Source organism: Mirounga leonina, unplaced genomic scaffold (genome assembly GCF_011800145.1).
Source record: "Mirounga leonina isolate KUSES-001 unplaced genomic scaffold, KU_Mleo_1.0 Mir_127, whole genome shotgun sequence".
NCBI lineage: Eukaryota > Metazoa > Chordata > Mammalia > Carnivora > Phocidae > Mirounga > Mirounga leonina.
In genome coordinates this window covers 79,977,568-80,003,545 of record NW_023270316.1, presented here as the reverse complement: position 1 = coordinate 80,003,545, position 25,978 = coordinate 79,977,568, and the positions used below count along the sequence as shown (strand labels likewise).

Here is a 25,978-nt window from a genome sequence, read left to right as displayed (position 1 = left end):
AATCTAAGCAATGTGTCACATTTGATACTGATTTAACATTATCTAATAATATGAAAATAACCTGAAGAAAAATTAACTACAATTATTCTGGCAAAATGTACAATATAATTTGCAGAAAATAAATTGTCCAAATAAGCATACAAAAATAAAAATGTCAAGTAACTCATAGGCCAAACCTGGCAAAGTTAATAGTGATAGGATTATATTTACATAGTTTTTCTAAATCCCAAAACATACCTAAACTCTCATTCACATTCACAAGTCTGGTAGGTTGATATTTTGCATAAAGAAAATGAAACCAGGAAGAATATGTCTTAAGAGATCCAGTCACAGATACAATATAAAATATAGTGGATTACTGTGGCTACTCCTTTAAGTTTTGACACTACATCATATCTATGTATTTCCTACCTTAAATATCTGAAATGATAATTTCAGAGCTAGAAACAAATTTTAGATATAAATATCAATTCCAAAGTCTTCAACACTACAAACAACACACTTACAGAGAGCATTTAAGAAACTCTAGGTCCATTACATTACTACTCAAGTAAAGTCCACGTTACTATTGATGCAATGCAGAACCCTTATTTTTAATTAATAAAAACCATTTCTTATTAATTGACAATACTCTTATTTTTTAATTTTTTAAAAAAGATTTTATTTGTTTGAGATAGAGCAAGAGAGAGCAAGCATAAGGTTGGGGGGGAGGGGGACCAGAGGGAGAGAAGCTGACTCCCTGCTGAGCAGAGCCCGATGTGGGGCTCAAGCCCAGGAACCCGGGATCATGACCTGAGCCGAAGGAAGACGCTTAACCAACTGAGCCACCCAGGTGCCCCAAATGATACTTTAAAAAAAGTAAGTTGAATATTAAAAAATCATGTATTCCTACTAAGTACACTTCTTAATTCTACATAATCCTACTAATTAATCTTTGAGATAGAAGTGCCTCACATGGAATTTGGGTGATTATATTGTATAAAACAGAACTGACATTTTATGTACACATATAAGCAGAATACCATCTTTTAAAATCCATTTAACTCAGAAAGACAAACAGTAATTCTAACTTAAGATTTTTATATAAACACAATCAACAAAATCTAGTATCTATTGCAGAGGAAAGAACTGGTAAGAGCTGACAGTGATTCAAACCATAAAACAATATACTTGAAAAACAATTTTCTAAAAATGTGTACTACAAATTCTGGCTAGATTACTTTAAGAAATGCAGTATACTCCATCTAAAAAATATAGGCTTCTCTTTTTGAAAAGGAAAACTGTGTATCATAAAGTAAAGAACATTCCACTGATTTCACCAGGTAAATAAAAAAATAATTAAATAAAAAAATAATCAAATAGTAAGTTTCAACCAATAGGAACCCCTTGAAGATATTTATAAACTATACATGATTTTATAGAAAAAGGCAAGCAGTAATATTCCCAAGGTAACAGTGTTCTGGTTGTGCCTTTAATTATTCAGTCTTTTAAGATTCAAACTTCAACTATTAATACTTTTTCAGTAATCAAGAAACCAAAATTTCAAGATTTTTTTTTTACACTTAGAAGACAGTGCTTTTGACAAAAAAGCTAATACAATATATAATACATAGATTTTAATCAGATACTATTAAAAAAATTAAGATCAGATACTTAAAAAATTCTGAAATTCTTCACTATTTTAATACCCAGAGTGACGTTCTATAAATTACTTGTCCACATTCAACTAGGAAGCTATGTGTGTTTCATTTTACACAACTGTGAAAAACCATTATGTAAAATGAGCACACTAAAATTATTTCCTATTTTTTGAAATTTAGTTCTGAAAGGTGCAAGAAAGGAAATAATGCTCTTGAAAGTACGACACTACTCTCGATTTATTCATTTAATCATCATTTGTTTAGGATGAAATAAACCCACACGGGTCTATTCAACTTAAGTGATGGACTTGCTACTTACTTTGAAGATAAATAAATTGGTTTTCTTCCTTTCCACCTCTCCCCTCCACCCCACTCCAAATAAGTCCATGGTTACAAATATCTATCGATGAAGTAAGCACAGGAACATATTTACAACTGTTTAATTTAGGAGTTAGATATGTGGGTGTTCACTAACTTATTTTTGAAAATAGTAAGTCTGACTTTTCAAATCATTAGCACTCTCTTATATTTCAGGAACATATTTTAACATATTACTAGATATTATAACACAATAACACACACAAAACATTTAAATACCACAGTACTCCCCAGATAATTTCCTCTATTTTTGCAAAATAATGTATCCATTTGATAGTCCCATTTAACACTACATTTTAAACCTTTTAAGAAAGGTTTAAACATAAACTTCATATTCACCTTTTTTAAATCACACTTATTTCAATCACACACAAATCTTTTTCTCATTCAGAATCTAGGTTGTAATTATCAACCAAACCCCCAAATACTAATTAGTGATTAATTAATCATTCACACTAACACTTTAAATAATTATTATAGACTTTACATATACACACCAAGCTACTGAAATGTTCAAGTATGTTTTTGAATAAAACGTAAAGATGTAATTTCAATTAGTATTTGAGAAACAAGATCTAACATTCCATTAATTCCTTGTTGATAATTTCTATTTCTTCTATTAATGGCAATTCTGGTGAAAACAGGTTTTTTTCTCCCCTAACATAATTTCTTTCACTGAATGCCCAGTACTCATATTCAAAAGAAAAATCCAAAAACTAAGGGAATAACAAATTGGATTTTATGAAATATGGGTGAACCAAAAGTTCTTTAAAAACTAGATCTGTCAAAAAACAAAACAAAAACAAAACAAAAAAAACTAGATCTGTCAAGAAAACCAATTTATCTTCAAAACAAAAATGGGGAAATTTTGACAAAATAATTAGGGAAATGGGTGTTCCTTTATTTTATGTACATTAATTACATATTAATAGCATATAAAATCTAAATCCTACAGACTTTATACTCAGTATTTCAAATGACACAAGAAGAAAAATAATATTGTGATATAATTCTAAGATTGTTTCATATTACCTTTTTATGGAAAGAATTATGGTAGCATATGACAAATTCACTTATTTAGAAAAGCTAATACTATTATTTATTTTTATATCTACTGCTTTTAAGCAAATGACACTCAAATATCTTCCCCAGTACATACACTAATTCACAAGAAAAAATATTGACTGAACCAGCCACAAAGTTGTTTATACAAAAACACTAAAAACTGAATAACTGGGAGTTCACAGATGCTCCACTTGACTGTCACTCAGAAGCTGACTGTTCCCAGGGTAAACTTGATAAGTACTGGAACAAAGATTTTCTTGATGCAGGGAAAAAGCTGTGTAGAACTCTGTCCTTGGAGCCAGAGTTGAGCTTGACACTAGAATGTTCAGGAGATTAGGACATCTCTTTGTGCACTGGCTTTCAAATGTTCTTGAATCAATGTTACAGAATTTCACAGCCTTGGCCAAAGACAGCTTGGTATTAACATCAAAGGATCAAGTTTTTGCCGCTCTTAATTCAGCTTTGAAGCAAAATACAGTGCTAGCAATTACCTAGGATTATATGAATAAAAATATAGATGATGGGAAAGGTATACTTAGGTGCAACAGATATCATTTAAAAATTATAGTTAATGTTAAAACTCCCTACACTGCAATTAATTAATTAAAATAAATACTCCCTGCCAACTCATATATGTGGAAAATGTGATGAGAACGGTCTTTTTTGACTATTATTTACAATCTCCAAATCATGTTTTCAAAGATTTGCCAAAAAACAAAAGCCTACAAAAACCGCAAATTTTAGAAAATAATTCCATCCATACAGCTGTGTCTAAAAAATATGTGAAATAGTACACAAGAAAAATGTTACAAAAGAATGCATCTCAATTTTGCTTTACACATGCTTTTATGCAAGATTTTAAATTAATGAAATTTATTTCTTTACAAAGTATGCCTTCCAGCTAAACATATACCATGCAAAAATGAGTTAATTTTTACATACTCTTCATTTCAAAACAGCAGAGTATTTTTCATTAAAATGCTAAAAGCATAATACAGTAAACACACTGAAATGTTATGTGAGAAATAACTATGTTATGATCAATGGATGATCATTAGATTTGTGGTTTAAGGTAAATATGTAATTCCTTAAATGTAATTTTAAATTAAACATGGCTGACATACAAAAATTTAAATATAGCAAGAACTTTGTTTTAGAATAACAATTATAATGTGATAAAATCCGTTTCTTCCAAGTACCGAAAATCAAACTTCAAAATATGTATTTGACAGTAAAGGGATCTAATCTGATTCCAATGACCTTAGCCATTCACAAATTAATTCCCCCCCCCTTTTTTTAAATAAAGATCACCATTTGAACTGTATTCCTTGGAAACAAACACAACTAGCCCTGTCAGACATGTTTACTGGAGAGACTTACCAAACTACAGGAAGATATTTACAACACTGCAAAGTTAATCCATCTTTAGTACTTCTATAAACGTTCTCAAGAAATGCCTAATTTCTTCTAAATCACACCAAATCCTCCCTTAACATCCAACCTAACAGTACTGTTTGATTTTAAAAGAAAATTTAAAGGGTTAAGATCTAGATACTGACACCAAATAATGGCAGATAAGATTAAAAGTAAACATTATTTTATAAGCAAAAGAGATTTGCTTCCAAACAGTTTTTATTTTTCCAAGATTCAAAAGGTTTATTTGAAAAAAAATCAGCACAGGACAAAGATATCCTTAATATTCCTTCTCAGAATATTTGAATATTCAAAATTTATATGAAATGTAGACAGCAACTCTGATTTCACAGAAAGAACATCAATGGTTTATACAAATGTAAACCCATTCCCACATCCCTCCCCAATGTACTATTCTATCCACCCCTTACTGACATTAGCTTTCACTAAGCTTCTATCTTCAGTGCTACTTGCAAAAACTAAAAAGCAGAAAATCATTTTCATTTTTAAATGGCTGGGATTAATTAAAGCAACCAAAGTGTTACTGTTACACAAAGTTTAGTAAAACTATGAGAGAATACTACTAATAACATTTGTAAATTATCCAAAATGATTTCTTTATTGAGATTAAGTAACTACATAGACTTCACAGTTCTATGGCATACTTATATGTAGCTAAAGTCACAAACACATTTTAACATTCACAATGATGAGCATCACCATTCTAATCTACAAAGCTTATGTATGAATAAAGAAAAATACAAAAACCTTGTTTTACAAAAGAAAAACTTTAAAGTCTACATACATTAACAATAAAACCATTTCTTCCAGGTAACAAGTAAAAGTGTAAAGGCATACCACTGAGGTTTTTTTCTCTAAGTAGCCAGGAATGAAAGAATGTTTAATATCTACGACGTTTATTAGGGCCTTCAAAGTTGCCCCCTTGGCTTCCTCTACCAAAACCACCAGGACCACCACTAACAGGACCTACACCACTCATTGGTGCTTGAGGGGTTTCAGAACCTGTTCTACTCCCCATAGGTGATCCCATCTGAGATGATGGTCCTTGAGGAAATCTATCATTGTGCTATAATACCCACATAATAAATATGAAGTCCATTTGGAACACGCCAAATGTTAAGTGACAAGAAAAATTGGCAAAATCCCAAGTGGTGGTGTCATGAAGTTCAGCAGAAAGTCCAGCAGAATCAGGATCACACATAGAAGGAAGAAAGGAGCAATTTAATTAGTTACTATGTTTTAAAAAAAAAGGGAAAAAAAAAAGCATCTGAAGAGTTACAATTGCTAATGCTATGCCCCAATTTCATGAAAAAGAACTGATTTTAAGAAGTAAGCAAGTGCCATTTTAAGCCTAATCAGTATTACAGTACTGTTCTGATCTCTCTTTTTCTTAAAAGCTTATACTATAACTGTGCTGTGTAATAAAAAAATATATTTTTTTTTAAATAAAAGAGATAAAACTGGGGAGCAGCATCACATTGAAAAACATTTAAAAAATTTCAACAGCAATGCTTTTAACAAAGAAAGTACTAGTACAGAGTTATAATTTCAGTATTAAAACTTTAGAGGTGTTTTTCCAGAAAGACTATTAATGGGAAAATATAGTTTTTAAAAACTGACAATATACTAATATGTACTACTAATAGCACAATTAAATAAACATCTGAATCCTATGCTTTGGAAAACTTTACAATAATAACAACATATGTTAATCTCAAAGGCTGACCAGAACTCCCTACATGCAGTAGTAAAATGTCACTGTGAAAAAGACCAAAGGTAACATTTAAATAAAGGTTACAATTTCAGGGGGATGGGTGGGAAAATGGGCCAGTTAATATTATTTTAAGTTACTAAAGATGATTATAGGCTACAGAAAAACTTAACCAAAGTAGTCTAAGTTTTTACTTAGCTTTTAGACATTTTACTATAAAATAAAGCCTCCAGAGACGGAAACAAGTACACTAATTACATATCATGCGCCATCTGATCATAGTAGGTACTATGGCACTGCCTTTTTATCTCTGTACACACTCATTTAAAAAAAAAACTGTTAGCATGTCCAATTTTTCCAAATTTTTGTAGGACTGCATTTAAAGTAAATAAATTTTAAAATGATGAAACACTGTATCCATCAATTCTAAGACGCACATTCACTTTTAACATCTCTGAAATCAGTATGGATTTACAGTTGATGGCATGTCTGAATTTAATTGGCAGTGCTTTTTCTTTCTTAGCAGCAATGGCGCCTTAACATTTGTGGTAGTTCCAAAACTAAACTGCCTTTTCCAAAATATACAATCAACCAATTTTCCTTTTCTAAATGTTATTTAGAACAACCATTAACAAAAACCAAATGAAAAAATGTTCTGCCAAGAGCCTCATTTAAACAGTGATAGATTTTAAGGAAAATGAGAAGTTATCAGTCTTGCTACTGGTATTCAAGTAAAAGAATTACTGAAAAATTTTGCTTTTATAACTATTTAACCCACACAAAGATATCTTCACACTGTCAAATCAAGACATAAACTGTATGCTTTAAAATTTTGTAACAAATAATAATTCTATAAGACTGCAAAATGTAAATTTAAAATACACTTTAAAACTTTAATGTACATTATTTTATAGTTAGAATAAGTTCCCTGAAATTAATCATAAATAGTCTTTTTATTAAAAATGTTTATTGAAAATGTGTTTTCACACATACTGGAGTTTCATTCCCCACCAAAGGTAAGGAGTCCACAGAGGAAAAGAACACAATCTTAAAATACTTGACCTTTACAGTGGATACTGGTAAGAGGTGGATACATACTAAAAGCAATATAAAAATAACTGTAATTAACATGTATCTGCCATATACTTGAGTACAAAAGCATGCCATGAATGGTAAATATAACTCTTGTGATACGTAAAAACTGCCTCTCATAAGTCAATATAACTTCACAAAATTACGTTTTCTTCACTGCATATTGACCTTTACCGCCAAAACAAATGATGCCAAATTATGTTAAGTGTGAAGTTACCTTTGGGGCAGAAAAGTATATATTACTGAATATAATCAAAATAATGTTTATGATACATTACCACTGCTCCATTATCTGGCATCATTGGAGTTCCCATATTTGCAGCTCCTTCTGGTCCCATGGCAGGACCAGGACCCATTGGTGGGCCAGGTATAGTTCCTCTGTTGTTCATATTCATACCCATCATTGGAGGAGGACCTTGGTTACCAGCAGGTGCTGGGCTAAATGCATCTACGCAAAACAATCTATACTTAGAGCTGTCCTATCTTAGTTTAGTAAACATTAAAAATTTAACAATACTTATGCAAACTATATAACAAGACTATCATAAAATTATTTTCCTTCTTTGAGAATGGGACACTTAATTATCTACTCTGTAATAGAGCATTACCTACACTATAGAATTTTCATCCCAAAATCAAATGTACATAAAACAAATGAGACAACTATCAACTATTTTAGAATATTTGAGACTGTCAAAGTTTTGAAAGTTTTTTAAAAAATGAGTATTACTTGCTATAGTCTGCTTTTTAACTACTCTCTTAACAATGGTAACTATACCTTATAATTAATGGCAAAGGATTAGCACTTGGCAAATACAAATATGTATATAAAGTTCACTAAAACTAACCTCTTGACTTTAATGTAAGTTACTACACATACCCCCAAATTACAGGAGGTACTATTTTTTAACTTTAAAATTTACAGAAATAGGCAATATAAACAACTAAAAAGGGTTGTGATGACAAAGCTTATTTTTTAAAAGCAAATATAGATAAAATATTAATAGAGCTATATGAATTTTTTTGACATGTTAAAAATTCTGGAAATGGGGACAATCAGACATACTTCAAATTTTTTCATCAAAAAGATATCTACCCGGCCTCATGTTAATTGCAATAATTTTTGAGCTGAAATATTGTATTTATAATGGCTTCAAATACAACATTTTTAGGTATCTTCTTTGAATTTTTTAATTTTTAAAGTACTCATACTTCTTTTCATTAAAAATTCATAACAAAGACTAACTCCAACTTAAAGAGTTTTCTTCTAGTTATTTCATTCTATAGGTCAATTTTATGACACTCAGAACTCAATTTCTCAAGAACACATTATAACAGGAGATGGTATCTCCATTCAAACCCAGAATTCTACACAGTATCTAATGCAGCTGACCTCTACATAGGACTGAGCCCAGGGAGGAGCTGGGAGGAAAAAGTCTTACTCCCTACCAGTCCCTGGCAATATATACACTACCACTCGTTCTCAACCTAATCCCCAGGAACCTACCACTTCATGGGAAGAAATTACTTCCTTAATCCCAAAATGTTCTTATTGATAAATCGAACATTATAACTATGCAAGAATATTTCTATTCCCTTAGCATAGCTATAAATAAAAATTTTTACTAGAACTCCATGACATGTCCCACATGGAAATGAGGAAGAATGGAGATACTATCTATAAGGAATCTTAACTTTCCCTAAAAAGAACAGATCAAGGATTAGGTTTTTCTTCTCTTTTTAGTAAAACATAATTGTTACATTTAACTTGCAAGACTCAAATATAACTATACAACTATGGGTATAATAAAATAAAAAAAAAATAACATTTCCAACTATCAGTATTGTTTCTAGTAATTAAGCTTTCTATCACACAGATATAATTAAACTAAATTTAAAGATCTAAGAAACGTTAGAATTATCTGGTCCCCTGAAAAGCAGTTTTATAATCTATGTTTCGCTTGGTAGACAGACTGGTGATAAACCAGAAAACCTACTGCCACATTCTAACAATGTAACTTGATAGGATATGACAATTTAATGATTCAACAGTGGCATTCAACTGCATGATAATGATTCATAACTCCAGTAAACCATTAGGACAAAGTCTCAGACTGAATAAAATGTATACAGGAGAAAAGTAAATGGGACTGGACTTAAGGGGAGTTGAGAAAGTGCTCAACTGTAATACAGTTCTCCAATGAAATAAAATGCCATAAAAATTTTTAGTTCTCTTAAATTACTAACTAAATAAGAAATCTAAAGGTACACTCTCATTATTCTTCTGATGAAGTTGCTAACTAAAATAGAATGTTTTCAAGGTCTTGGCAACATCAGAAATACTTCATTTGCTTCTAATGTTAATAACAATCTAATAATTATAATGGCATTGCCAAGTACCTACAACCCATAACCTCACACTATAACCCTTAAAACCACTTGGATTATATTATACACCATTCTACAATTTACTTTGAAAAGACATAAAATTGAACTATTTGTACATTACTATATATTCAACTGTGTCTTATATACTAGAACTGTGCCTATAGAACTTATGTATTTTGTTCACCAATTAATTCATGTATCCATTGTAACTAACTTCACAATTAAGATCTTTATAGGTAAAGGCCATGTATCATGCTTCCTTTGTATACCAGAGATGCTCAGTAACTTCTTACTGGTAAGAAAAATGACCAAATTAATAGCAATAAACAATTTTAGATGATCTGATTGGAAGTAGCAAATAAACTGCATGAGAAATAGGGAAAAAGGTTGATCACAGAAAATGTTCATTCCACATATTAGATGCGTTAAGATTTTTTTACTCCATACACTATATATCCTAAGTACTACATGCTAATGGTAATGTAATCTTTACAACAATATGTACATTTTGAGTTACGTGAAAATTTTAATTTTGTGACAGCTTCTGTGGGACAATATGAAATTAATATATTAAAAATTTATCTGATTTTTAAGTGTATGACATTTCAAATTTACTGTTTCCCTCAATAGTGGAGAAGCTAATGTAGGCACTTTCTTCAAAACTTTACATCGACTCTAAAGATATGCATTAGCCCAGATGTAAAAGACACATCTCATTTCCTTGACATATCATAGACGCCTCCGAACAGTGCACTTCTGTGCACAATATGGTAGGTTAGGGCAAAATAAGCTAAACATTCAGTAAAATGAATAAAAGTAACTCCACTTACACAAAAGGTTACCTTACCAATAAAAATTTATAAAATACTCTCAAGAAGTTTAAAAACACTACACACTCAGAAACTATCAAACTTCTAAGAAAGGTAAAAAGAGCCAATTTGAAAGCATGAAATTTGATTTTTTAAAAATGCAACAATATAGCTGCATTACACCATGGAATGACTGAACAGGTTTCAGGTTGTATCAAAACCTAGTTATAGGTTTCTTTCATTAAATCTCTTAAAACATAATATACCTTTTAGCCTTCAATGAAACAAAATTCTTCCTTAGCATATTATTTTTAATATACTTGTATTTTTTTTCAACTTAATAAATATAAGAGATTTCACCATTACAAATGTTGGTTCCAAATTTTAGTTTGTTACTGATACGTAGATACCACAAACAGCATGTACAATTCCCCAAAGAATTACAAGTTACAGAAGGCTTTTGCTTCAAATCCCTACCTCCCATGTTTATTGCTCCACGGGGACCCATATCACCCATTCTCATTTCCTGTTCTCTCTGTAAGTAAGCATAGTTGTCACAGTCAACCTATCGATCTTATGACTTTACATTTCCCATCTAAAATCAAAAAGAAAAGAATAAATTGGGACATCACTTTCCATTTAAAAAAATTAAAAATTTCCAACATCACTTACTTATTAAGAACACTGAAAAGAAACTTCAATCTCCCAGGTCTGATATACCACAGAGCTTAGAGCACTCAGTTTATACTACTAGATTATCAATGTGTCAGATTACACAAAATCTACAGAATGTTTTTAATGTTCAATAGAGCAAAGACGTATGCCTACATTCCAAAAAAAGAAAAATCTAATATTAATAACCACCAGGGCCAATTATTTTTTCCTCCCAGGACACTAAAGTCTTAAAACAAAAAGACCATTACCCCTTTTATATTCAAATGTATTCAAACATCCAACACAAACAGCTGTGGGGCACTAAGCTAAAAATAAAGTTATATGGACAATTTTCATTGTTAATACATCTTTGCATTTTTATTCAAATACTTGAGCATTGTTTCACCCAAGACCTAAAGATTTGCCATGAAAAGTCCCCATGACACACAAACAGTTGTTAAAAGTTCAACATAACACTGCTTCCTTTATTTGAACAAGGGTTTTGCTTGGAAATCTAAATAAAAGTGTTATTACACAGTCGGCAAGTTCTGAAACAAAATGCTCGAGGTTAACTGTGATACAAAAGGTCATGCAAATGACAAACTTAAATTTCAGTAAAATTCAACTACTTCGAAAAACTAATTTATTAACAGTAATATTATTAGTATTAGTTATTAATTCTGTATAACTATAGAATTAACGTCGATGAAATCTCTAGGTGAAATTACTCAACATACTGTAATTCAAATTTGCACTATTATTTAATGACCTTTTCCATTATCAGACCAGTGTGTTAAATGTAGCAATCACAAAACACATTCTGAGACAAAAGTAGCAATGTCTTAAAACTTTAAAAAAAAAAAAAAGCACAATTTTTCTTTTAAAAGCAGTTCTATTAAAATGTGCTTAAAATTCCATTTAGTAATACAAAATACCAGCGAAAAGCACCTATAAAAGCTAGGGAAAAAAGGAAAGAAAAGCCTATGGTATATGGAAGATAAATGCCACTAAGCAGCTTATCAACTGCCCATATCTAACCTAATGGACATGCCTCAAACTGTAACCTTTAATGAAGCTGTGGTAAAAAACAAAACAAAACAAAACACATCACTTACACAGCATCATAAAGAAATGTTTGTCACATTACGTAGAAAATGTAAATCCCAAAACTTTCTCAAAGCTATTTTTTTTAAACTTGCCTAAAACTAAATTTGTCTCTTCTCATCAAATGTTTGGCTAGTGATGGATACTACTATCAAGCAAAACAGCTAGACTATTTCATAGAACGGATTTCTGATGAAGTCATATGGAAAATACTACTTTATGATCACACTTAACACTATCATCAATAAATCAAATCCAAGTTGTCATTTCCTCATCACTAGAACCTGATAAAATGTAGACAGCCTTCAGCATATCCAAAATCATCCAGGTATTATTTATAGCAGATACCTGTTATTGAAAAGCTGGTTCCATTTCAGCACCACAGTAAAATACACGGATTTTTTGATCATGACATCTTTGGGGAACAAGGGTTTAATTTTTATTTTTACTTTTGGATTTGCCTTAACTATGAAAGATGAAGAATGCAATATCTAACCAACAGAGGGTAATTATGATATGATATGAATTTGTATTCATATTGTTTGTATTTGTATTCATATTCTTATTGTTTGAGACTTCAATTTTCAAATCCCCCTTAAGTATTCTGACATCCTAACTGGATGCCTGTGATTCACTGGTGGAGGGCAAAGAAGGAGACGTTTTTATTATCTCCTTAATATTTCATCTGTACGTATCATTTTCCAAAATAACAGTATTTATTAGCTTTATTATTCACAAAATTCAGTACTTTTTAAATTATTCTATTATTCTATTTTCTTCATTAATAGAATTCTGAAGAGATTAATATGCTAAATACATTTATGGATTTTTTTTAAAAGCTTTTATTTATTAAATAATCTATACACCCAGCATGGGGCTCTAACTTACGACCCCAAGATCAAGAGTCACATGGTCTACTGACTGAGCCAGCCAGGTGCCCCAAGACTTACGGTTTTTAAAGTCAGTTTATTCAACAGTGGCCATAACATTCCCTTTCTGATGCTCTATTAGAAACTGGTTCCAGGGGCATGTGGCTAGCTCAGTCAGAAGAGCATGCAACTCTTGGATCTCAGGGTTGTCGGTTCAAGCCCCACGCTGGGTGTAGAAATCACTTAAAAAATCTTAAAAAAAGAAACAACTGGTTTTCCAGTTTTAAAATATCTTTCTTTAAATTAGATAATCAGAATGTCTTACAATAATACATGCTAATGTAGCATATCACTGTGCTAAAATACCTATATATATAAAAGCATTTTTCACTAAATACACATACACTCCATTTATTTAATAGTGTTGATGCTTCCTTAAAGAAAATTACTAAGTACTATTTTATACAGCTTCACATATTAAGAAAAAGAGATAGTATAATTGGATGATAGATCATTTTTTAACTATTTTAGAAGGAGCAAAAGAAGTTTTCAACTTCCTAGTCCTATCTTTTTTTTTTTAAAGATTTTATTTATTGGTCAGAGGGAGAGAGAAAGAGAGAGCACAAGCAAGAGGAGCGGCAGGCAGAGCAGGCAAGAGAAAAGCAGGCTCCTGGCTGAGCAAGGAGTCCAATGCGGGACTCGATCCCAGGACCCAGGGATCATGACCAGAGCCCGAAGGCAGACGCCCAAGTGACTGAGCCACCCAGGAGTCCTTTCTTAGTCATATCTTAAGATTACTGTCATTTTTATCAAAATCCACTGCTACATACTTCAGGTAAAATGCAAGGGTCAGAGATTATATTTAAAGGTAGTGGTTAGCAATGAATATTAAAACAGTACTTCTCATTATAACTTGATTTATCAAATATCAGTAAGGAGAAACTTGGAAGTTCACTATTAACTGTGTACCCACCTAAAAAGCAATACACAAGACTCTCACTTCTATGAATTCTAATATTTGAAATTAGAACTGGTGCAGAATATACATGGTATTTTTGGAATACAAATTTTAATGCTTTATTGCCTTACACCAAAAATTAGAGTTACGATTTAACATGAAACAACTTATAGGTAAACAAAATCTCGAAAGACTGCACTGCAATAAGATAATAAAGCTATGATTAAAACTTGGTTTAATTAATCCAATTACTCTTCATAGCAACCCTATAAAGTAGGTCTACTGTTATCCTATTTTAGAGATCATAAAACTGAGGCACAGCACTGTTAAATAACTTACTCAAGGTTGAACTGACCTAAAAAATTCTGCCGAGAGAGTTCATTAAGTTTTTACCTTCACAAAACACCTTCACTTTTTTCAAGGATTCCAACAAAGCCTAACAAAAGGCGAGATTTTTAATTTATTCTTATTATATTCATAAGTCGTGCCTTTCCATTAAAAAAATTATGCATATGTATTCCTGAGCTTGTCACTGAAGTATGCTTAAATTCACAGCTGACCAAAAAAGCAAACAAAGTATGACTGATTTCCAGAACCACTTACCAAAGCAGCATTCCATTAAAACAATGGATCTCAGAGTGTGGCTGATGGGAGTACTGAGTCCGCAAGACCCTTTCAGGAAGTGTACACATTCAAAACTGTTTCATGTCTTACTAAACATTAGAACACAATTATAAAACTATCATCTAACTGGGCTTTTCAGTCTATCAACATTTGTAGGGATGGTGTACAAGCAATTGGAGGCAAAAATCTTGGTATTTTAGCACAAATCGAAGCACTTACACTCAATTTTTACTAGTAACTATCACTGTTACAAGGGAGCAGCGGGCAGGACAGCAGAGGAGAGGCTGCTGCCCACACAACTAGTTTTAAAATTTCAACTAGAATATGTAGATGAATACGTACAGGAAGCAGTTAAAATTATTTTTTTAATATATTTTTTTAAAGATTTTATTTATTTGAGAGAGAGAATGAGAGACAGAGAGCACGAGAGGGAAGAGGGTCAGAGGGAGAAGCAGACCCCCTGCTGAGCAGGGAGCCCGATGCGGGACTCCAGGATCATGACCTGAGCTGAAGGCAGTCGCTTAACCAACTGAGCCACCCAGGCGCCCCAACAGTTAAAATTATTTTTATTGAATCACTACATCTTTTTAATTATGCAACAAAACAGGATATATACATAAAGCACTTCTGCTGCATTCTGAAATAGGGTAGTCCTTCAAGAAAAACATTCTTATGACTGGGTTGTAAACGGAACAAGACAGCATCTGACAACTATGATTACTGACTTGTGTACAGGCGTCCCTTGTTTTTCAAAAGTGTGCATTACGCCACTTGGCTTTTTTTTTTTTTTTTTAAAGATTTTATTTATTTATTTGACAGAGAGAGACAGAACACAAGCAGGGGGAGTGGGAGAGGGAGAAGCAGGCTTCCCGCGGAGCTAGGAGCCCGATGCGGGGCTCGATCCCAGGACCCTGGGATCATGACCTGAGCCGAAGGCAGACGCTTAACGACTGAGCCACCCAGGCGCCCCGCCACTTGGCTTTTATAAAAGACCTACATTTGTAGTATCTGTTTTTGCTAACCAAAACAGGATTTTCGCTTTTATGGAAAAAGGCAAAAAGTGAATATAAAGTTGTGTGTTTTGCAGCAAGTTATTTTAGAGGCACCACAAACCTAGAGCAACGAAAAGTGCTACCACCAAGCTCCATCCCTGGGAATATTCTTAGCATCTCTGGATCAAGCTGCCATAGCTTTGAACTATGTGTGAACATCTGCGCTTTATCTAGATTTATTCTGTGCATCAGTTAGCAAGATGTGTACTAAAGTCTCAGAGAAGCCTAAGAGGTTATAATTTGGGTTCAGAAACTTTCCAAACATTTTTTATATAAAAATGTTAATGCTTCTTCAGTTGATGCCATTTTGGCTTACAAAAGGTATCATAGGAATGTTATACTTTGGGATAGCATTTGGCAGACATTTTCTGACAAGATCAGTGGTTGATATTAAGAAATGTAATTTGTTTTTAATTCTGTGTAATAAAATACATTAAAATTTAGAAGATGTGTATAACTCAATGGATCAGTATTTTTCTAATGTTTGGTATATGACATTACAAAATCATGCATGGGTAAAAAAAATAATCCATTCAAAGTTCCAGGTAGCCTAATGGATTATAATGCAATGAAAACTACTGCTTGTCAAGTTTTCTGTAGTATTTAACAAAAATATCCACAATTATCTGAAAAGGTTAAAATATACTCATCTCCATTTTACTAATTAGTTATCTAAGTAAAGCCAGATTTTCTTCATGCACTTTAACCAAAAGAGCATTCTGCAACAGATGGAATGCAAAAGCAAATATGGGAAGCCAGCCATTTTCTATAAAGCCAAACATTAAACAAATTTACAAAACAGTAAAACAATAGCACTCTTCCCACTACATTAAAGTGGAACATCAAGAATATCTGCAAAAAGTAAAATAAGGCCAGTGTTCCCACTACAGCCCATTTTCTTTCAACTTTCTCTCTTATTATCTAATATGGTAAACACTGATGTAACAAAACCAAACCAAAGCTCTTAGGGGTCTTCAATAATTTTTAACAGTGTAAAAAAATGTCAAAACCCAGAAGTTTAAGAACCAATGCTTTTTAAGTTCCGGTCAGTATTCGTTCATGAAAATAAAAATAGAAAATTTGCACTACTGTAAAGTAACTAAACCAGTGCAGAACTTTACATTATTTTATATAGAATAGGATCTTTTCTTTAAATACCTAATACTCAAAATATCAACCTATGAATTTAAAGATACTGTAGCTTCTTTTTTTAGATAACCAAATTTAAAGGATTCACACAGTACACAAAGATGAGTCTAAAATAAAGTAATGCCTAAGGTTTAGAAAACAGTGAACTATGTAAATAATGATTTAACATAGTATCAACTGAAACATTCTGCAATCAATGATAAAGATATATTCATCTGACACTAATTAAATTCCTGTTTGAATGAATACAGTCTTAATGACCACAATCATTATTTTTTAATTTATAAAGATCTTTCACGTACATTTCTGAAGAAGCCTCTAAGGGATTGTCAAAGGATCACCATGTACCATCTACGTTCAATATCTTGATAAAGAAAATGCTAAAATTCCCGATGTAAAAATACTGACACAGAACATTTAAATCTACTAAAGGAAATATAATTCTAGAGAAATGTCTTAAGTCTGGGAAATAACAAGATTCAACCTTTTTATAATTATTTCTAAAAATAAATTATACTTAGTACTGGAAAACATACTTTTCCTTCACTAGAGAAGATTACATAAAGAATAAAGATTATTAGCTAGCTAGTCAGACTGTCAAGAGAGAAATTAAACAAATTAGCAGCTGAAATACTATCTAACAAACAGCATATCTGGAAGTAAAAAATGGAAAAATCAATTACATGAAATATTAAGAAAACAGGTATAAAGAAAAAAAATTCAAAATAAAAGGTAGGCCTCTTTGCCAAGAAATTACTCATTCATTTAGAAAGTGTTACAATCCTCAAGGGTATGCATCAACAAAGTAATCTTTTCTTAATAAAAATGAAATAATTTTAAACTAAAAAGGGGAGTAAGACATGTTTCCACTGATATAAATAATAGCATGCAAACTTTCAAACATAATGAACAGAGAATGCTTGGAAGACATTTTTACTTCAAGTAATTAAAAACAATAACTTCCAAAACACAGTACTCACTACTAGACCAGGGGAAGGGGGGTATTTTTTAAGCAACCTAAGACAATCTTTCAATAAATACAATCTATGATGGGTGTTTCCCCCAGTTTGAATACATGCATTCCATGATACCTGCATACACAAATAGTGGGAAAATGTTCCTCAGTTTTATGACTGTTAAAATGAAATTTTACACCATATTATCAATTAGGTAATTGCAAATTAAGACAACAATGAGATACCACAACACACCAATTGGAATGGCCAAAATCCTAAACACTGACAACACATAGTGCTGCCAAGGATGTAGAGAAATAGGAATTCTCATTCACTGCTAATAGGGATTATAAATGGCATATTCACTTTGGAAGACAATTTAACAGTTTCTTACAAAACTAAAGATACTCTTACATACATACAATCCAGCAACTATACTCCTTGGTATTTACACAAAGGAGTTGAAAACTTATGACTACACGAAAACCTGCACATGGATGTTTACAGCAGCTTTTTCAGAATTGCCAAAACTTGGAAACAACCAAGATGTCGTTCAGTAGGTGAATGGATAAACAAAATGTGGTACATCCAGACAATGAGACATTATTTAGCACTAAAAATAAACAAGCTATCAAGCCATGAAAAGACACAGAGTAACCTTAAAATGCTTATTACCAAAAAGTCATTATGAAAAGCCTACATATTATACGATTCCAACTACATGACATTCTGAAAAAGGTAAAACTATATATAGACAGTAACAGAATCAGTGGTTGACCAGGATTAGGAAGAAGAGAGGGATGAATAGGTAGAGGACAGAGGATTTTTAAGGCAGTGAAACTATTTTGTATACTGTAACAATGGGTACACGTCATTATACATTTGTCAAAAGTCCACAGAATGTCCAAAACCAAGAGTGAACCCTAACATAAACTATGGTCTCTTGGTGATAAGATGTGTCATTCTGATAGTGAAGGAGTCTGAATGTATGTTGGGGGAAGGAGATATATGGGAAATCTCTATCTTCGGCTCAATTTTGCTATAGATCTAAGACTACTCTAAAATTTAGTCTATTAAAATTATTTAATTTTTTGTCAGAAAGAGAGAGAAAAAGCACAAGCAGGGGAAGCAGCAGGGAGAGGGAGAAGGAGGCTCCCCACTGAGCATGGAGCCTGATGTGGAACTCGATCCCAGGACCCTGGGATCATGACCTGAGCCGAAGGCAGATGCTTAACCAATTGTGCCACCCAGGCATCCCTATTAAAAATTTTTAATGTTTCTTTTTGAATAATCAATTATAAATATATGAATTTATACTGTAATTTTTAGTCACGAATAAAAATTTGTTACTTGTTAAATTTCAAATCAGAAATAAGAGGAATTAACAAATATAAGTAGGGGGACTTACATCTTAGCTCACTATATTCATTAACCTCAAGATACATACCTCTTAATCTAGATTCCCTCAATGTATTTTGAAAGATTATTCTGGTGTCACTGTCAAATTCAGAAATTAACTGCAGCTTTTTAATAACTAGGGTGGTTTTCTAACTGAAGATTAATTAAATCTAATTGCATATAATCACCATGTATCAAGAGACTGAAGGGAATATTTTAAACAAATTAATTTTTTAAACAAATTCATATTCAACTGAGAATATTTTTAACCATATACCCAAGGGACATTTTCAAAAATTATCATTATCATCATCACTTTTCAATTGTCATGACAAACTCTGAAGAGATGCTTTTAAAAATTGAAATTGACCAGGAATACTTATTCTTCAAATTTAGTTATTTTATCCTAAACTCTTAAAGAAATCAGCCACGACGGTATCAGCTACAGCACAAACACAGTATTTTGAATAGTATCCTATCAAAGCTCACATAATACTGGTAATTGGTTTGCATTTCTTCACCCATAACCTTTTAACCAGTACATTTCCTTATCAAAGTCAAAACAACTATCACGACTGGCCAGACCAAGATATGAAAGATGAAACAAAAAGATAAACTGTATAAGAAGAAATGCCAAACTGGCCCCATCAACATAAGAAAGCAGTGGAAGGAGCAAACGAGCACATGTGTTCCAATATATAAATAATTAAAGTATGTATTTAATGGGGAATCTTTTTGTTCATGATACTAGGCATTAAACAAATTATTTTAGTAGTATGCCAGAAGCTTTTAAATTTTAACAAATTATGTATTTTTCCTAAGTAGATAACTCAAAGCAACAGGTACAATTATAGTAATTTTATAAATATATAAGTGGTAACTAAATAAAATTCAAATATTTAAAATACACAATTATAAGAAAAACTACTATAATAAGCATATCAATTGTTAAAAAGCAGAATTTTAAAAAGCAGTACTAGGCCAAATGAAGAAGTTACTTTGTGAGAAACATGGTAAATTTACAACCAGAAAACACAGAATTTGAAATGTGGTGTACAATATAGTGCAGGATATCGTAAGACAAAGTATAGGCAAACTTACCCATATACTTTCAATTATTGAAATTTTAAACAGAAATAAATGCATTTCATCAGCAGAGCATGCTCACAAACCCAGGTTCCTACCCCCATCACTAATAGATAATAACTACACAGAGATATTAACATTCACATTTATTTAGCCTGATTTGGTATAAAACACTGACATTTTAAGTGATACTACAGAACTTCATGTCCTCAATACAAAGTACAGAAGATACTAATGGAGACTGGGTATAAAACTCTGACATTTCAGGTTATACTACAGAACTACAATACAAAGTACAGAAGATATTAGATGGAGACTAACCTAAAAAAAATTTTTTTTTTGACATAACCACCTTGTAAAACAACTCCTGTTTGAGGGGGGCTCTAAGTGTAACGTTAAGAAGTCACAAAGCAGAAATAACAGGTTAAATTTTTATGTCTTCCTAGATTCTTTTTAATTCAAATTATTTAATACCTAAAAATTCTTATTTATGTTATTCTTATAACACATGTGACATCTCAAAAACTGTTTACTTTAGTTGAACATTTCTATTTGCCAAACTTGACTTTCCTCCTCTCCAACTTCAGTTAATGTTTACCTTTCTTGGGGTTGGAGAGGTAAACATTAACTGAAAGATCTTACCATTCTGAACAAAGATTAGAAGGACTTACCATTTCAAATGAAAAGACATGATGTATACCTACAACACAGTGGAATAATAAACCAATCATATCAGTTAAAAAGAAAAACAAAAAAACATCCAAAGTAAGTTCCACAACAGTGCTAAAGCTACTCAATGCACTCTTCACATTCCCTAGCAGAGAATCTTTCTCTAAACTCTTAAAACTTTTTAGCTGTATCTCTGTATATTCCACAAAGATACTCTGCACCTATAATACTCTAAAATCCTCAAAGACCTGACCCTGAGCTTGATTCACTTCTGTATCCTCCATGGTATTCAGCACTCTGTTCTTAAACAGTAAAACAGTGACCAAATTTTCTTACTAAATGGAAACCTCTAAATCTTCCTGTAAGTCTAACACTCAGAGGGGATATTCGAGTGGGATCCGAATATTGAAAAGTTAGATGTGCTGAAAACCAAACACAAAAAAATTGTTATTTGACTATTTTTAAAAATTTACTCTTCATTATGTGAGTCCATTATGAAGTCTACAAAAATCTACCAATACCACCTATGTTTCAAAACTACAGATGTTTAATATCTTAGACATTAGTATTCAATAAATACCGAAGTATGGTGACCCATAAAGAACAGTGAAAATCATATGACTGGGCAGCACTGATATTTGAAAAACAGGACACCAAACAACTATTTAATTCTCCCAATTTGTGTCTAAGTAACTACAATATGACAAATACAAGACTCTCAAACTCAAAAAATTCAACAAATTTGGCAACAAAGTCAGAGAGTAATTAGAATGCAATGTGGTATACAGCTTGGTGCACAGTCAGAGAAAGTTATGCATGCACTGAGTACACCTCCAGGAGAAGAAAAGAGATACAGAAATTTGGATTTTAAGCCTCTCTGAAATGCTAATGGAAGGTAAGACGGGGAAAAAAAAAAAAAGACACTAGTCATCTAATATGACATAGAAATAATTAAGTACAATAAAATGTCTTCTAGTAAAGTGTGTATAGAGTTTAAGGGAGACTCAGCATTTCCATTTGGAATCATTTGGAAATCTTTTAAATATGAATGAAAAAACTATTATTTATAATCATAACATATGATTGGGACAACCATACATCCTGCTTTGCCTGAGACAGCCCGTTTTCTGCCTCCTGTAAAAAAAAAAAAGTAACTTTAAATAATACCCATATTCAGTTGTCCCAGTTTGAATGAAAACCATTAAGCTTTCCCCTACATATGATTAGTTATTACTAAAACTATTAAAAAATCCTTTGAGAAGTTTCAAAGAGAAGTGATCAAAGATTTCCACAGCTGGTTAAAATTGACACTTATCTTCAATCCAAATACCCCCAGTTGTCAAAATCCCTAAAGATCACTTCCAAAATATATGTAAACATTACAAATGTAAACATCTATTGATTTTTGTTTTCACTTGACTACGAAAGTCTAATTCCATCCCAAATATTCAGAAAAGTTCCTGGCTCACTGTAAGAAACACATTAATTAAATTATCTTAGTAAATAAACAAATGAAAACATTAATAAAACTCGGTCACAACTAGAGCATTCTATGGGAAACCACTGCAATATAACTGATATAATCAATTTTGATCTTTATCATCATGTCCAAATCACTGGAACTGGGCTGCCACTAACAGCAAGAGGTACACTAAGCTGCCCAGCAAGTCAAACCTAAATCTGACACCAAACCCTACAGCAAATAATTCTTTAGTTATTTCCACAGAATAATGAAGATGCTATAAAAATTCCTTGTGAAATGTCCTTTTTGTTTGAATACTTCAGGTGTTTAGACTTCCAAAAACCAATCTTCTTCTGCAATACAATCAAATCACTTGCTAGAGCTATATAATTTATAGAAAGAGGAGGATTGGCTAGGTGGAAACCACAAAATGGCAACTTCTCTCAAAAATTCAAAAATCATTTCAGAAAATGTATTTGTACCTACTCATTAGTAATTAATGATTAGGGTCAGTTCTCTCTACCAGCACCTATTCATGAAATTTTATTATTGGCTAGACTTTCTGTTTTGAGTTTTGTACATGGCACATCAGGGAAAGCTGTGTTATAATTAAGTCAGAGAAAAGAAACAATGCCCACTTGAGAAGCAGGAAAAGAGACTAACATAAAGAAATGGCTGATTAAACAGGCCAAATTTGGCAACACCGATCAGCAAAGGGTAACATCTGAAAGAACAATGCTTTATGTCTCTACTAAGAAAACATTTGTAAACTCTAAGATAATCAGCTATGGGGCAGTGATGCTTTATCAGTTCTTCCAATAACTTTTGCTCTGATTTATAACCATGACTACCAATAAACCTTCAGGACACTACTTTGGATTCTTCAGGGACCTTGATTCTAGGATATGAGGTGCTCTGTTCAATGAGCCTTCTAAAAACACTGGAAAAAAACATATTAATTAATAAACTTGCATTTTAGTCACAAACTCTTTGAGTTTGGTTAACATGAGTCACTTTTTATAGATTACTCCCAACTCTCAGACTGAACCTAGACCAGGGGTGGGCAAACTTTTTTGGTAAAGGGCCAAGATAGTATGTATTTCAGGCTTAGCAGGCCAAAGAGTCTTGATATCGTCTCATACAGTTCTGTCATGACTAGTCAATCTACCACTTTTGGACAAAGCAGCCATAATCAAAACATAAACACAACTGTGTTCCAATAAAACTGTTCCAAAAACAGGCAGTGTTCAGATTTAGCCTGGCTTATCCTAGTCTGTCAACCCCCGGTCTAGATGAAATACTTAAACAAAAAGTTAATGCATCATTTGAGACAATACCTCCTCCACATATAGGCTGAAAGCTCAACTAAAAGTTGTCACACCAAAATCCCACAGAGCACTATTCACATAGAATGTTGTGCTACTTCCACTGTTAAGCGTATGAATCCTATCCTCCATGCTGACTGACTTTGAGCCCTCCCTTCAAACTCCCAGGTTCCATAAAAAATTCAACTACTTACTACTAATTTCAGTATTTCAACTATGTCTCATTTCAACATATGGCCAATGGTCTTCTATTTTTGCTAATTAAAATAAACAGACTGAAGAGCTTCTTAAAATGCAGATCCCATGGCTCCAACTCAGACATTTTTCTTTTTTAAGTTGCAAAGATGTGCTGCAAAGCTTGAAAACTACTAAATTTAGCCAAAAATGTGATCAATGGAGAATGCATCAGATTCTACTATAGTCGTGAAACAAATCAATTTGTAGGTTGGAGACCTAAGGGAAAAACCCACATTTTTAAAAAGCTCCCTGAGTGTTTATTATGCACTATTTGAAAAACACTACCATGGAAGAGGCATTACACCCTTAGCCTCTGGCTACATCTCCTTAATGCTCTTGGCCTCACTATGTAATATACTGGGTAACCACAATGGAACTACTCTGACAAAGAAACATAACTCAATCAAATTATTGCCTTAGCATATAACATACATTTATTTTCAGGTTTATTATGCACATGTATTTAAATATCCAGTAGGCTATTCCCACCTACTCAAACAAAAATAAAAATTCTTCAGTATCAATTCAAGTACATATTTCGAAACAGATCTAAAGGGCTATTCTTTTATTCACTAAAAAACCACAAATATTAATATTTACAACAGAAACAAACTTCTAAAAAAACAAAAGAAACTCTTGAAGTTTTAAAATAAAATAGCATCCCATATAAACATTGCCCCAATTTACCTAAACAACTATTTTATAATTACTGGATACAACTACTAAAGCTAGAATGACATTTAAGATGTTTTTATAATCTTATCATTTTCCCAAGAAAGCAAAATTTACTCTAAGAAACTGAATTAAAGAAATAGTCTAATTAAAATCTCCACTGTACGCCAATGCAAACTGAATCCACAGATAAAGACTGGTATACTGTAGTACTAAAATGTTTAATATAGTAAGTGGAGCAACCTAATATAAAAACAATCACAAGACAATCATAAAAGACAATCTCATAAATTTTTACACTAACACTGTAACTTATTGTGATGTGTCCAAAAGCTATAAAACTGTGGTAAGTAGAAAACTTCAACCTAGTAAGTACTATCATGAAAATGGTTCAATATTACACTCTATACTACGATAAAGGTAAAGATAAACCTAAATGTATTTAAGACACAGCATAAAAATATATATATTGTTATGGTTGTCAAAAATACCTTATGCTATAGGACTGAAAATTAACATGTTTAATTTATAATTACCAGAGCTATTATCAAAGAACCTGACTTCTAAGAAGAAATAAGGTATGAAATATATGACAACTTCTAGTTGAAGTGCTGACATATCCTTGAAACCCTTAAAAATATGTTCATGTCATAAAATTATGATAAAGTTGAAGGCTAACAAAGAAAAACATGACCAGACATGATGTGTTTTCCCTCATATTTTATTACATTTAAAAAAATTATTTTTCAAGACACAAAATATGAAAATCAATTTTTACTTTATACCTCAAAGTCCATACCATTACTTGTGTTGGAATATTTCTAATAGGAATATTAGAAAGAAATGAGAGGTAGCATCTTAAACCAAGTAAACTGCTTTATACTAATTACTCTTACTACTTGGGCAAGCTGAACACTTACCATTTGATTCCTCCCTTTAAACTGAACAGTGAAAAAAGAGAAAGCACATAAGAGGGCCTAATTTCAAAGCTTTTAAAAACAAAAACAAACATTAAATTTAACAATTTTTTCCAAAGACAGTTTTCAAAATAAATGAAGAATAACTAATACAACAATTACCTCAATGTTTCTTCTATTAACACAAAATAATCAAGACCTATAAAGAGCTTTTAATATTTCTTTAGTACTTGATTAGCTTGTATTAACAAGCATTATGAAGCTAGGAACCAAATAAAACTGATACCAAAATGATGAAAAACTTTTGTCTATCCATAATTTCTAATACC

At 31.9% G+C, this 25,978-nt stretch overlaps 1 protein-coding gene across 1 annotated transcript in view; it reads right to left on the bottom strand.

Annotated features, from left to right (window-relative positions):
* Nucleotides 1-1,825: 1,825 nt before the first annotated feature.
* The window catches only part of PSPC1 (paraspeckle component 1), a 72,293-nt gene continuing 48,140 nt past the window's right edge, over nucleotides 1,826-25,978 (bottom strand). Inside the window, exons 7-9 of the mRNA XM_035003764.1 lie at nucleotides 10,995-11,052; nucleotides 7,599-7,768; nucleotides 1,826-5,583 (exon numbers count right to left, since the gene is read on the bottom strand). Coding sequence (XP_034859655.1) covers nucleotides 5,398-5,583; nucleotides 7,599-7,768; nucleotides 10,995-11,052 — 414 coding nt within the window. The 3' untranslated portion in view covers nucleotides 1,826-5,397. The remainder of the gene's footprint in view (nucleotides 5,584-7,598; nucleotides 7,769-10,994; nucleotides 11,053-25,978) is intronic.